The sequence below is a fragment of the Mobula hypostoma genome, chromosome 12, assembly GCF_963921235.1.
Source record: "Mobula hypostoma chromosome 12, sMobHyp1.1, whole genome shotgun sequence".
In the NCBI taxonomy this organism is placed as follows: domain Eukaryota; kingdom Metazoa; phylum Chordata; class Chondrichthyes; order Myliobatiformes; family Myliobatidae; genus Mobula; species Mobula hypostoma.
In genome coordinates, this window is record NC_086108.1 from 111,793,061 (window position 1) to 111,806,625 (window position 13,565).

At 44.9% G+C, this 13,565-nt stretch overlaps 1 protein-coding gene across 2 annotated transcripts in view; it reads left to right on the forward strand.

The window, feature by feature from the left end:
* Positions 1-13,565, forward strand: part of dnai3 (dynein axonemal intermediate chain 3) — a 142,261-nt gene that overhangs the window by 94,149 nt on the left and 34,547 nt on the right. For both annotated transcript variants that reach the window (XM_063065070.1, XM_063065069.1), the window contains exons 14-16: positions 5,940-6,087; positions 9,112-9,196; positions 11,268-11,395. In XM_063065070.1, the coding sequence (XP_062921140.1) occupies positions 5,940-6,087; positions 9,112-9,196; positions 11,268-11,395 (361 nt within the window). The remainder of the gene's footprint in view (positions 1-5,939; positions 6,088-9,111; positions 9,197-11,267; positions 11,396-13,565) is intronic.

Sequence of the window (13,565 nt, forward strand, 5' to 3'; positions counted from 1 at the left end):
TATCCTGCCTTCTCTCCATAACCCTGACCAATCAAGAATTTATCTACCTCCCTTTTCTTTCCTTCATGGCCTTCTGTCCTCTCCTATCAGACTCCCACTTCTCCAGCCCTGTATCTCTTTCAGCAATCAAATTCCCAGCTCTTTACTTCACCCCTCCCCCTCCTGGTTTCACCTATCACCTTGTCTTCCTCCCCTACCCCCACCTTCTAACAGTGACTCCTCACCTCTTTTTTCCAGTCCTGATGAAGGGTCTCAGCCCAAAATGCCGATTGTACTCTTTTCCATAGATGCTGCCTGGCCTACTGAGTTCCTCCAGCATTTTGTGTGTGTTGCTTGGATTTCCAGCATCTGCAGATTTTCCTTTGCTTGCGATCGTACACTGCATACAATTATAAGGGAAGTATATTTACAAATTTCAGCTTTATCGAACAGTTAGTAGGAAAAAGAAAAGAAAAAATAAAAAGGGCCTATCACAGTTAAACCAGTCCAAATGTGTACATAAGCTGGAGCTCATGTTGAAGTTGTCTTTAACTCACGCGCTGGACCCCGGTCTGTGTGAAAGCACACACCACCTTCTGAATGTCACTCGAAATCCATCTCGAACGATCGGGCTCCCCCACGGGAGTATTGGTCCTTCTTCCTTGCAGCTATTCACCTGCACCAACACCTTGTGTAACAAGCTATGCATCCTCAGCCATCTTCCCTCCTGTCTTCTCCTAGCCTCCACCAAAAAGTCCTCGACCCACACCAGTGTCCATTATCAAAAACCTCTCCGCCAGTTTCTTCTAGAATCTTCTCCCAATTCCACCATCCTGATTCACTGACACAACATTCCTAAGTTGAACAACATAGCCCCTTATCTTTAGCTCAAATCCAAACATGCTAAAAGCAGAACAGACTGCTCTTACAGAGCTGTTAAAATGAAATGTCTGCAGCATAGCAGTAAAAATCTTAGCCAGGGCATTACATCCTTGCCCCACCAAAAATAGTCATGTCCTCATGACTTTGAACTTTATCAACCCATTATTAATAACACAGTTTTCAAATGTGATGTCAGGATCTCCAATGCATTTGTGAATGTGAATCTGAATATCTCACTAGGGGGATAGACACAACACTCCGTTCTCCTGGTGTGTCACAGGCCGGCCTATCTGGGGTTTCCTGACTCTTTGAGACGTGCTTATCCCATCTTTAACCCTTCCAGCTTCAACCACCTCTTGTGACCCTTCCTGTCTACTAGAGGGTGGCTCCCCCATCTATCACTTGAGTCTTTGGTGGCTCAGGTACCCCTGCTCCATGACTGAATTTAACTTCCTTCAGTTTAAGCAAGAGTTGCCATATATCTTCAACCTCAGCTGGTGCTAACTGGTGAGACCTCTCTTGGAAAAGGTATCCTCAGTCACTCTAATAGTGTGGCAAGTACTCCTGGAGTAACCAACATCAAACTCATCAGTAGGAAACTCATCTTCACATCCCAACATATTCTCAGTTAATCTCCTTTTCCATTCCTCAGACATTCCGGTAAATTTGAGTGTTCCTGTCACTCTAGTTACTCCTCCAGGATGTAACACGACAGGTTTAGACTGTGTGTACCACACAGTTCCTCGTTTCTGCTGATCATCCTGCTTAGGAGGAACTTGCACCTTCTCAAAAGCAGCTTTGAACACGGTGAATGGAGAAGGTTTTCAAAAAGTTCTTTCCATTCCTCTCCTTGCATGCTTCCAGGAGCCTTCTCACAATGGCAGTATTTGTTCTCATAATACTGTAATGGAAGCTTCGCCCTTTACAGCTGGATCTGGGCAGACCAGCACTGGTGTGTCAATAGTCTCAGTTACTCCAACATCTGCTTCTGAAAACTCCAGCTTCAATGACAAGTAACCTTTGTGTGGATATCCATCAGTACTAAGCTCCTGAATCTCAAGGGCACCGAGTGGCATCAATGGTAAATGCGTTAAATACCAGTTGCAAATGGATCGACAAAGTAAAGTAACTTGAGAACCTGTGTCAAGTACGGATCCAGCATGAACACCTCCAGTCCGTATGGATACATCTTAGCTTGGTCCCACTAAACCTTCAGGAATAGTGTTGCGTATTTCCCTTGGTACACTAATAGGAATTGTATCCTCTCTGGAATGCCTCTCTGGATTTACTGGATCCTCGGTAGTTTTACCAATTTTCTTCTCTGTTTGATAAACCGCCGATTTACTTTCCGAAGATTTTCCTGTCCTTCACACTCCTGTTTGAAATGTCCATCTTCTCCACAGTTGTAACAGAAAATACCGGTCACTACCCTGGTCAAGGGACCCCGCTCAGTAGCAGATCTCACCTTGGTACGTCCCACCAGTGGGTCCAGCTTCCTATCGGCCTTGCCATGCCTGGTGGCAGCACCAACCGATATCATCCAAAATACCTTGGCCCTCAGATCTTTCACAACATCCTGCAAAACTGCTTGTGTGACATCAGGGGTCGCTTTAGCAATAGAGGCTGCTACCAAGGACTGTACCCTGCTGACGGAGGCCTCCCACTCCTCCATCGCGTTTTCCTCCTCTCTAACTTCTCTGAGTAACGCAGTAAAAGGTGGAAGCCGATGCATCTTGTGGGTCATTGGAATACGTAGAGCCATCACATCATGTGACAACGTGCCCTTCACAACTTGCTCCGTCCTCAAGCAATTTCTCTCAGACGGTTGAATGCCCCCTTTGTGGCACAAACAGTAGCAGTTTCTGCAACCTGAAGATGTCGGCAGACAACTTCTCTCCTTCCTCCTGGAATGAGTGCCTAAACTTCTTCCTAAGATCGGCTGCACTTCTAGCAGTGCCAAAAATATCTTCCAGAGCTTGTAGGTAATTAGCTGACGTGGCTAATAGATTTTCTGCTTTTAGGAACCTCACTATGCCAGCTGTCGGCCCCTTTAAACTCTCCACATGTTATCTGAGCCCTGCCATTCATCCAGTGACTGAGATGTCTGCTCAGGCCAAACCTCACATTCGTCTTCCCCATCAGGTGTGGGCTTGACCCCAGAGAACACTCCCACCCTACAGTAACTTTGGCTCTCTGCAGATATACATCTGAATTTATCAACCAGTGATGTAATATAGAAACATAGAAAATAGGTGCAGGAGTAGGTCATTCGGCCCTTCGAGCCTGCACCGCCATTCAGTATGATCATGGCTGATCATCCAACTCAGAACCCTGTACCAGCCTTCCCTCCATACCCCCTGATCCCTTTAGCCAGAAGGGCCATATCTAACTCCCTCTTAAATATAGCCAGTGAACTGGCCTCAACTGGTTCCTGTGGCAGAGAATTCCACAGATTCACCACTCTCTGTGTGAAGAAGTTTTTCTTCATCTCGGTCCTAAATGGCTTCCCCTTTATCCTCAAACTGTGACCCCTCGTTCTGGACTTCCCCAACATCGGGAACAATCTTCCTGCATCTAGCCTGTCCAAACCCTTTAGAATTTTATACATTTCAATAAGATCCCCCCTCAATCTTCTAAATTCCAATGAATATAAGCCTAGTCGATCCAGTCTTTCATCATATGAAAGTCCTGCCATCCCAGGAATCAATCTGGTGAACCTTCTTTGTACTCCCTCAATGGCAAGAATGTCTTTCCTCAGATTAGGGGACCAAAACTGCACACAATACTCCAGGTGTGGTCTCACCAAGGCCTTGTACAACTGCAGTAGTACCTCCCTGCTCCTGTACTTGAATCCTCTTGCTATGAATGCCAGCATACCATTCGCCTTTTTCACCGCCTGCTGTACCTGCATGCCCACTTTCAATGACTGGTGTATAATGTCACCGAGGTCAACGAGCTCAGAATTTAAATCAACCACTGAAGGACTCATTAGACAGACAGCTCCTTACCCTCACTCCGCACAAACGAGAGTAAATTGTCTTTAATGTCTCCGCTCGCAGCTATGGGAAACTCGTCTCCCAGTTCTTCCCCCTCTCCTGCACTTCCCCCTTCTCTAAAACGATAGCCCTCCTTGTCCAGGCACCCCAATCGTACCAGGCAGACCCACTCCAGTCATGTCCTTGCAAGTCTGAACTAAAGGGACATCTTTGCCCGCTGTTTAGTCAAACTGCTGTTCTATGATCGCAAATTTCCCTAATACTTTAACTGTACTTAAAACGCTAATCAACAATTCATCTGGGCTGCGGATATCCACCCTATTCAATTCTTGTGGGCGTTGCTCGGATTTCCAACATCTGCAGATTTTGTCTTGTTTGTGATTTCTTGCGGGTAATCTCTTTGAATAGCACCAAAGCTTAATCTCTGCGGTGTCCGTAATCAAGTATCTTAATCACTTTCCCGGCACTAATTTAAACACAGGCTTAAGCACACCAACCACTTCATCGTTTCCTCAGCAAATACACAATATTAGTGAATCAGATCGAAGACGAGTTCCCACAGTGAACCATGCCTCTGGAAACGTGGCTGGTTAGCCCTCACTAGCAAGTCCATGGAAAACCACCTTTCTCGAGCTCCATACGTCTAGGGTGGATATGACTTGGGTCCCATCAGACCGGGAGAGCTGGGATGTTTTGACCACCCACACCACAATCTGAGTGAATACTGTGTAAACGCTGTCCACTTGCAATTACCCATCGGCAAGAAATAACGGATCGTACACTGCATACAATTTTAAAGAAAGTATGTTTAAAAATTTCAGCTTTATCGAACAGTTAGTAAGAAAAAAGAAAAGAAAAAAATTAAAAAGGGCCCATTACAGTTAACCCAGTCCAAATGTGCACATAAGTCGCTCATCTTGAAGTTGTCTTTAACTCACGCGCTGGACCCACCTTCTGAATGTCATTCGAAATTCATCTCGAACAAATGGGCTCCCCAGTGGGGTTATTGGTCCTTCCTCCTTGAAGCCATTCACCTGCACAAAGCACCTTGTGCAACAGGGACGGCATCCTCAGCCATCTTCCCTCTTGTTTTCTCCCAGCCACCACCAAAAGTGCCTTGACCCCCACCTCAGTGTCCATCCCAAAAACCTCTCTGCCTAGCTTTCTCTAGGACCTTCTCCTAATTCCACCATCCTGATTGGAACAATACAGTACAGGAACAAGCCTTTTGTCCCACAATGTTGTGCTGAACCAGCTAAATTAGTACTCAAATGGCCAACTAAATTAATCACTTCTGCCTACACACTGTCCATATCCTTCCATTTTCCTCACATTCGTGCGTCTGTCTCTAAAAATCTCTAATATATCTGCCTCTGCCATCTCCCCAGGCAGCCAGTTGCAGAAAAGATATTTATACACTAGAAATTGTGCAGAAAAGATTAAGCAGGATGTTCCCTAGAATTGGGGGCCTGAGCTACAAGGAGTGATTGTGTAGGCTAGGACTTTATTCCGTGGAATGTGGATTAAGGAGTGTCTCGATGGAGATACAGTATATCAGACTATGAGAGGCTTAGAGAGCATGAAAGCATGTAGTCCTTTCTCCCCAAGGAGGGGGTACTAACAACAAGAGGGCAGAGGTTTAAGATGAGGACATCAGGGGCAGCTTCTTCACACAAGGGGTGGCACATATTTAGAATGAGCTGCCAGGAATACTGGACACATTAACACCACTTAAAAGCCATTTAGAGAATCACAGAGCTAGGATAAGTTTGGAGGGCTATGGGTCAAGCGTGGGAAGATGGGACTCGCTTGCTGGGCAGCACAATCAGCATGGACCAGTTGGACTGAATGGCCTGTTTCTATTCTTTCTCACTGTATGACCGTGTTGGATCTTACTCACTTCAGAATGAGTTGAAAGACCTTTCTGTAAATGTCAGGAATCTGCTGGTTGGATCAAAAGATAAACTCTCTCTCTCTGCCATTCCCAGAATTCCACCAGTGGGAATTCTAATCTATCACTATCATGACCTCTCTGAGAAGCAGCCTGACTGTATAGTTGGAATCCCTATTCCCTCTCTGCAGCGCCATCCTGTTCTGGGATATACGACATACAAAATCTACTGTCCAGTCAATGAAAGAGAAACGGAAAATCGGGAAGGAACTCCAGAATCCCAAGGGAGTTCCCAACACCTTCAAACATCTGGATCTCCACTGGAAGCCGATGCATAAGGTAAGGTCAACATGTCCCATCTGGAGGGAAGGGCAAGATCTCTGGAGGTAGCTCTGGTTTTTACTGTAGGCAATTGACATTTCCTGTAGGTAGGTAACCAAAACTGCACACAATGCTCCAGAGTAGGCCTCACCAACATTACATCCTAACTCCTGTACTCAGTACATTGAATTATGAAGGCCAAGGTGTCAGAAGTTTTCTCTACCATGCGATCTACTTCTGGTGCTATTTTCAAGGAATTATAGATCTGTATTCCCAGATCCCTCTGTTCTACCACACTCATAGTCATAGTCATAGTCATACTTTATTGATCCCGGGAGAAATTGGTTTTCGTTACAGTTGCACCATAAATAATAAATAGTAATAGAACCATAAATAGTTAAATAGTAATATGTAAATTATGCCAGTAAATTATGAAATAAGTCCAGGACCACCCTATTGGCTCAGGGTGTCTGACCCTCCAAGGGAGGAGTTGTAAAGTTTGATGGCCACAGGCAGGAATGACTTCCTATGACGCTCTGTGTTGCATCTCGGTGGAATGAGTCTCTGGCTGAATGTACTCCTGTGCCCAACCAGTACATTATGTAGTGGATGGGAGACATTGTCCAAGATGGCATGCAACTTAGACAGCATCCTCTTTTCAGACACCACCGTCAGAGAGTCCAGTTCCATCCCCACAACATCACTAGCCTTACGAATGAGTTTGTTGATTCTGTTGGTGTCTGCCACCCTCAGCCTGCTGCCCCAGCACACAACAGCAAACATGATAGCACTGGCCACCACAGACTCGTAGAACATCCTCAGCATCGTCCGGCAGATGTTAAAGGACCTCAGTCTCCTCAGGAAATAGAGACGACAAACAGCACAGGCCCAACACTGATCCATATGGCACACCACTAGTCGTAGACCTCCAGTCAATCTACCGCCACACTCTGGCTACTTTTACAAAGCCAGTGTCCAATCCAATTTACTATCTCGTCTTGAGTGCCGAGTGGCTGAAACTTCTTGATGAGGATAGGACCGTGGATGGTGTATTTGTGGACTTTAGTAAGGCATTTGACAGAGTCCTTCATGGGAGAGTAATCCAGAATATTAGGATGCATGGGATCGAGGGCAAATTGGCTGTTTGGATTCAGAACTGACTTGCGCATCGAATACAGAGGGTCGTGGTTGAAGGGACTTATTCGAGCTGGATGTCTGTAACTAGTGGAGTTCTTCAGGAATCTGTGCTGGAACGTCTGCTGTTTGTGATGCAAATAAATGATGTAAATTAAAACATAGATGGGTGGGTCAGTAAGTTTGCAGATGATACCAAGATTGGTGGAGTTGTGGTTAGTGCAGAAGACTGGCAAAGAACATAGCACGATGTAGACAAGTTGCAGATATGAGCAGAGAGATGGTAGATTCTTACCAGCTTTGCTGAGCAGAGAGATCATGGGATCCAAATTGATAGGTCCGTGAATGTGGCTACATAGGTCGATAAGGTGGTTAAGAAGGCTTATGGAATTTTCTTTTTTAAACTAGTCGAGGCATTGAGTTCAAAACCCATGAGGTTATGATCCAACTTTATAAAACTCTGCTTAAGGCCACATCTGGAGTATTGTATACAGTTCTGGTCACCCCACTATAGGAAGGAATTTGAGGCTTTGGAGAGGATGCAGAAGAAATTTACCAGGATGCTGCCTGGTTTAGAGGAAATGTGGTATCATGAGAGGTTAGATAAACTTGGTTTGTCTTCTCTGGAGCATCGGATGCTGAGGAGAAATCTGATGGAGGTTTACTAGATCATAGAGTGGACAGAGAGTATCCGTTTCCCAGGGCTGAAATGTCTAATACCAGAGGGCATGCATTGAAGGTGCGAAGGGGTAGGTTCCAAGGAGATGAGAGGGGCAAGTTTTTTTACTCAGAGAGTGGTGGATGCCTGGAATACACTGCCTGGTGTGGTGGTACAGGCAAATACACTAGTAACTTTTAAGAGCTGTTTGGATAGGCTCATGGATGTAAGGAAGATGGAGGGATATGGACATGGCATAGGCAGGAGGGATTAGTGTTTGGGTGTTTTTGATTTGCTCTTTAGCTGGTTCAGCACATTATTGTGGGCCGAATGGCCTGTTCCTGCGCTGTACTGTTCTATATTCTTGACCAGCCTCTGATTCAGGACCTTTTCAACGGCTTTGCTAAGATCCATGTAGGTAACATCCACTGGCTTGTCCTTACCAACTTTCCTGGTAAATTCCTTGAAAAATTCTAAGATTGATTATGGAGAATGTGCAATTTTCCTAGAGACAGCAGAATGAACTGAACATGGGTTGGTGCTGTAATAGTGTTACGCTCAGTGCTACACTACCATGTGCATGGTGTCGCTAAACTCTAGCGATTAGAGTTGTGCTGGCAGGTTCAAAAACCAAATGGTTGAATGGAAGTAGCTGTTCCTGAACATGGTGCTGTGGGATTTCAGGCCTCTGTACCTCCTGCCCAATGTTGGATGGCGTGGAGCAGATCGTGTGGATCTTTGATGATGAATGTTGCCTTCTTGAGGCAGTGCCTCTGTAGATACAACCGACGGTGGGGAGGGATGTGCCTGCGATGTTTATTTTTTATTATTTATTTAGTTATTTGTTTATTTAGAGGTACAGCAGGGAACAAGCGCTTCAGAACCATAAGCCTTACCACCCAGCAAACCAGCTATTTAACCCTAGTCTAATCACAGGAAAGTTACAATTAGTCTACTAACCGGTACGTCTTTGGAATGTGGGAGGAAACTCAAGCCCCGGGAGGAGCATGGGTTTATGGAGAGGACATACAAACTACTTACAGTGTTGGAATTGAACTCTGAACTCTGCTGCCCTGATCTGTAAAAACATCGCACTAATCACTGCGGTATCGTGGCGTCCACGGTTATACCAATATTAATTAATACCAATACAGATATTACCAATGTTGGAGAGTACGTGCCCGTGATGTTTTGGGCTGAGTACACATTCCATGATTGTCTGACATCTCTCTCTTCCTGCCTCTCCACAGGTGACACTACCTCGGATCGAAGGCAATGGGGAATACAGCCCGGTACGAATAAGCATGAGAGAGAAATGCACTGACAGGATAAATGGTATGGTTTTGTCTCCCACCTCGCGAGTTCAAAATAAGGTCTGTGTGTGACAAGGGTATTTTATCTAAAGGAATGTGTTCGTGGGTTCATGACCATTCAGAAATGGTGGAGGGGAAGAAATTGTTTCTGGAATGTAAATCCTCTCTGTACAAACCATCTCAACCAATTATTATCCTAGCATGCTACTTATCTTATGTTTTCTTCTACTTTTATTGAATTTAGAGATACAGGCCCTTCTGGCCCTTGGAGCCCCCACCGCCCAATCACACCCATGTCACCAATTAACCGACTGACCGGGACTTCTTTGGTATTGTGGGAGGAATCCGGAGCATCCGGAGAAAACCCACCATGTCACGGAGATAACATACAAAGCTCAGGAACCAAACCCCGAAGAAGATCCCCGTCAGATTCCCCTTAAATACTTCACCTCTCACCTAAACCTGTGAGCTCCAGTTCTAGTCTCACCCAGCCTGAGGGGTAAAGACTCCATATACACATCATAGAACTTTACAGCACAGTTCTAACCCTTCCCTTCCAAGTAGCCCATCTTCTTTCATCCATGTGCCAGTCTAAGAAACTCTTAAATCTCCCTAATCTACCACCACCCCTGGTAGCGTGCCCCACACACCCACCACTCTGTGTGCCTCTGGCATCCTCCCCATACTGTCTCCTAATTACCTTAAAATTATGTCCCCTTTTATTAGCCATTTCCTGGGGGAAGAGTCTCTGGCTGTCCACTCGAACTATGCCTCTGATCATCTTGTACACCTCTATCAAGTCATCTCTCATTCTTCTTCGCTCCAGAGAAAAAAGCCCTAGCTCGCTCAACCTCTCCTCATAAGACACGCTCTCCAATCCAGGCAGCATCCTGGTAAATCTCCTCTGCACCCTCTCTAAAGCTTCCACATCCTTCCTATGATGAGGCGACTAGATCCGAACTCAATAGTCCAAGTAAGAGCATTGACCATGTTTTTCTCAAACACAGAGAGGTGATTGCCTGGGAGAGACCACACGGGATGGTGGTAGAAGCAGAGTATTCAGGAAATGGAGGGATATGGATTATATGAGTCATAAGAGATTTAGTTTTTCTGTGGCATCGTGTTCGGTACAGACATTGTGGGCTGACGAGTCTGTTCCTGTGCTGTAATGTTACAATCATAGAGTCATACAGCACAGAAAAAGGCCCTTCAGCCCAACTGATCCATACTGACTCTGTTGCTCAGCAAGCTAATCCCATCTGTCATGTTTGGTCCATGGCCATAGTCCACAATACTCCTCAGTTTCTAGCCAAAGATGCACTGAAGAGCTTCATTTGCGCTCTGTCAATACGTGATTGCAAGAAACTGCGGAGAATTGTGGACACAGCTCAGCATATCACAGAAACCAGCCTCCCCTCCATGGACTTCTCGCTGCCTCAGTAAAGCACACAGGATAATCAAAGATCGCACCCACCCCGGACATTCTCTCTTCTCCCCTCTCCCATCAGGCAGAAGATACAAAAGCCTGAAAGCACATACCACCAGGCTGAAGGACTCTTGAATGGACCTTTAGTATGAACTCTAGTATGATGCACTCTTGACCTCAGAATCTATCTAGATATGATCTTGCATCTTATTGTCTGTCTGCATTGCTCTTTCCCAGTAACTGCTGCACTTTGTTCTGCATTCTGCTATTGTTTTCCCTTGTTGTGCCTCAGTGCACTCTGTATCAACAGTATGCAAGACGGGCTTTTCACTCTACCTCGGTACAGGTGACAATAATAAACCATTTCCAATTCCAAAACTATCTGTGGTACTGAGCGATTCCATGTAAATATATTTACTGACTGTATCCAGGAGACGTTCTGAAATGTCTACAGATCAGGACTTGTCCCAAACCACTGCACAATCAATCCACAGCCAGCTGCAAGACCGAATAACTCCTGTTGTCACAGTGGTGGCAAGTCGGATTGTGTAGAATTTGGAATTTTGGGTTTTAGCATTTCTCATTCTAAAAACCACATTTTAATCACTTGTGTTTTCAATGAAAATTCTGTGATGTCGACAGTGATGGATGGTTGTCCTCCCTATAGAGCAGTCCCAACTACACCTCCTAAAAGACAAAGGGGAAAACGAAGAGTACAGCAGCAAGGACGTTCCTTCAGCCAGAGATCTGACCACCCTGACAGACATCAACACCTTCCTCTTCATCGGTACCGAGGTAAGTCAATCTGATCTTTGTTGCTATTGGACACAAGTTGGGCCAAGTAATCATTTTTGTAATAATAATAATCATCATAACTTGTTTATGGAGCACTTTTCATTTAGACACTGTAATTCAAGGTGCTTTACAATGGGGTGAAGGATAAACAAGAAAATAAAAGACAAAATGATGTTAGTTAACAGCAAGGTTAAATAAATAGGTTTTAAGCTGGCATTTAAAAGTGTCATGTGAACCTGCATTCCTTATATTTTAGGTATTGAGCTCCACTGTTTAAAAGTGTAGTCCAAAATAGCTGACCTGCCAATTACCTCCTGAGGGAGGTAGTTTAAACTTAAGAGGCTGGTGGAAGAAGACCTGAGAGCTCGAGCAGGATTATAAAACAAAAACGATCCCAGTCCCAAACAATTAAAAAGTTCAAAAATAAGTAAGATAACTTTAAAATCAATTCTGAAAGCCAATGCAGAGTAGTTAGTACAGGACAGATATGTTTCGTCAGGCAACAAACACAAAATGCTGAAGGAACTCAGCAGGTCGGCAAGCATGTACAGACAGTCAACGTTTCAGGCCAAGATTCCCCATCAGAATGGTGGAGACAAAACCATACCGTTTATCCTGTCAGTGCATTTCTCTCTCATGCTTACTCGTATCGGGCTGTATTCCCCACTGCCTGTAGTGTAACCTGGAGAAGAAAGAAGAGAGACGTCACAAAAAACATGGAATGTGTACTCAGCCCAATACATCACGGGCACGTACCTCCCCACTATTAGTAATATCTGTATTAATAATGGTATAACTGCTATGCTACCGTCGGCACCACGATATTGTACTAGTTAACGTGATGCTATTACAGCTCAGGGTGTCAGAGTTCTAAGTTCAACTCCAATATTGTTTGTAAGAACTTTGTACGTCCTGCTTTCTGCACATTGCACATTGGTGTTTGTCAGTCCCTGACATTTCATAAGACCATAAGACATGCAAGCAGAATTAGGCCATTTGGCCCATCAAGTCTGCTCCACCATTTGATCATTGCTGATCCATGCCCCTCCCAACCCCATTCTCCTCCCTTCTCCCCGTATCCTTTCATGCCCTGACTTATCACGAATCTATCAACCTCCACCTTAAATACACCCAATGACCTTGCCTCCACAGCTGCCTATGGCTAAAGAAATTCCCCCTCATCTCCATTCTAAATGGATGCCCCTCTGTTTTGAGATTGTTGCCCTGGTCTAGACTCCCCAGTATAGGAAACATCCTCTCCAAATCCCCTTTATGGAGGCCTTTCAACATTTGATAGGTTTCAATGAGATCTCCAACTCACTTTTTTCTAAATTCCAGTGAATAGAGGCCCAGAGCAGTCAAACACTCTTTTCATTCAAGGAATCATTCTTTTGAACCTTGTCCAATGTCAGTACATCGTTTCTTAGGTGAGTGGTCCAAAACTGCTGACAATGTTCCAAGTGCGGTCTGCCCAATGCCTTATGAAGCCTCAGCATTACATCCTAGCTTTTATATTCTAGTCCTCTTGAAATGAATGCTAACATTGGATTTGTCTTCCCTTCCTCCCCACAGACTCAACCTGCAAGTTAACCTTTGGGGAATCCTACACAAGGACTCCCAAGTCCCTTTGCACTGCAGATTTTTGAATTTTCCCTCCATTTAGGAAATAGTCTACACTTTTATTCATTCTACCAAAGTGCATGACCTTACATTTCCTGACACTGTATTCCAGCTGTTACCTCTTTGCCAAATCTGCGTAAGTCCTTCAGCAGCCTCCCTGCTTCCACAATGCTACCTGCCCTTCCACCTACCTTCATATTACTGTATCCTCAAACTTGCTCACAAAGCCACCAATTCCATCATACAAATCATTGACAAAGAAGTGGTCCCAATATCGAGTCCTGCGGGACGCCGTTCGTCACTGGCAGCCAATCAGAAAATTCTTCCCACTCTTTGCCTCCTGGCAATCAGCAAATGCTCTATCCATACTAGTATTTTTCCTATAATTCCATGGGCTCTTACCTTGCTAAGCAGCCTCATGTGAGGCACCTTGTCAAAGTACACAACATCCACTGATTCTCCTTTGCCTATCTTGCTTGTTATTTCCTCAAAGAATTCCAACAAATTTGTCAGACAAGATTTCCCCTTGAGGAAATCACAGGGCCTTCAG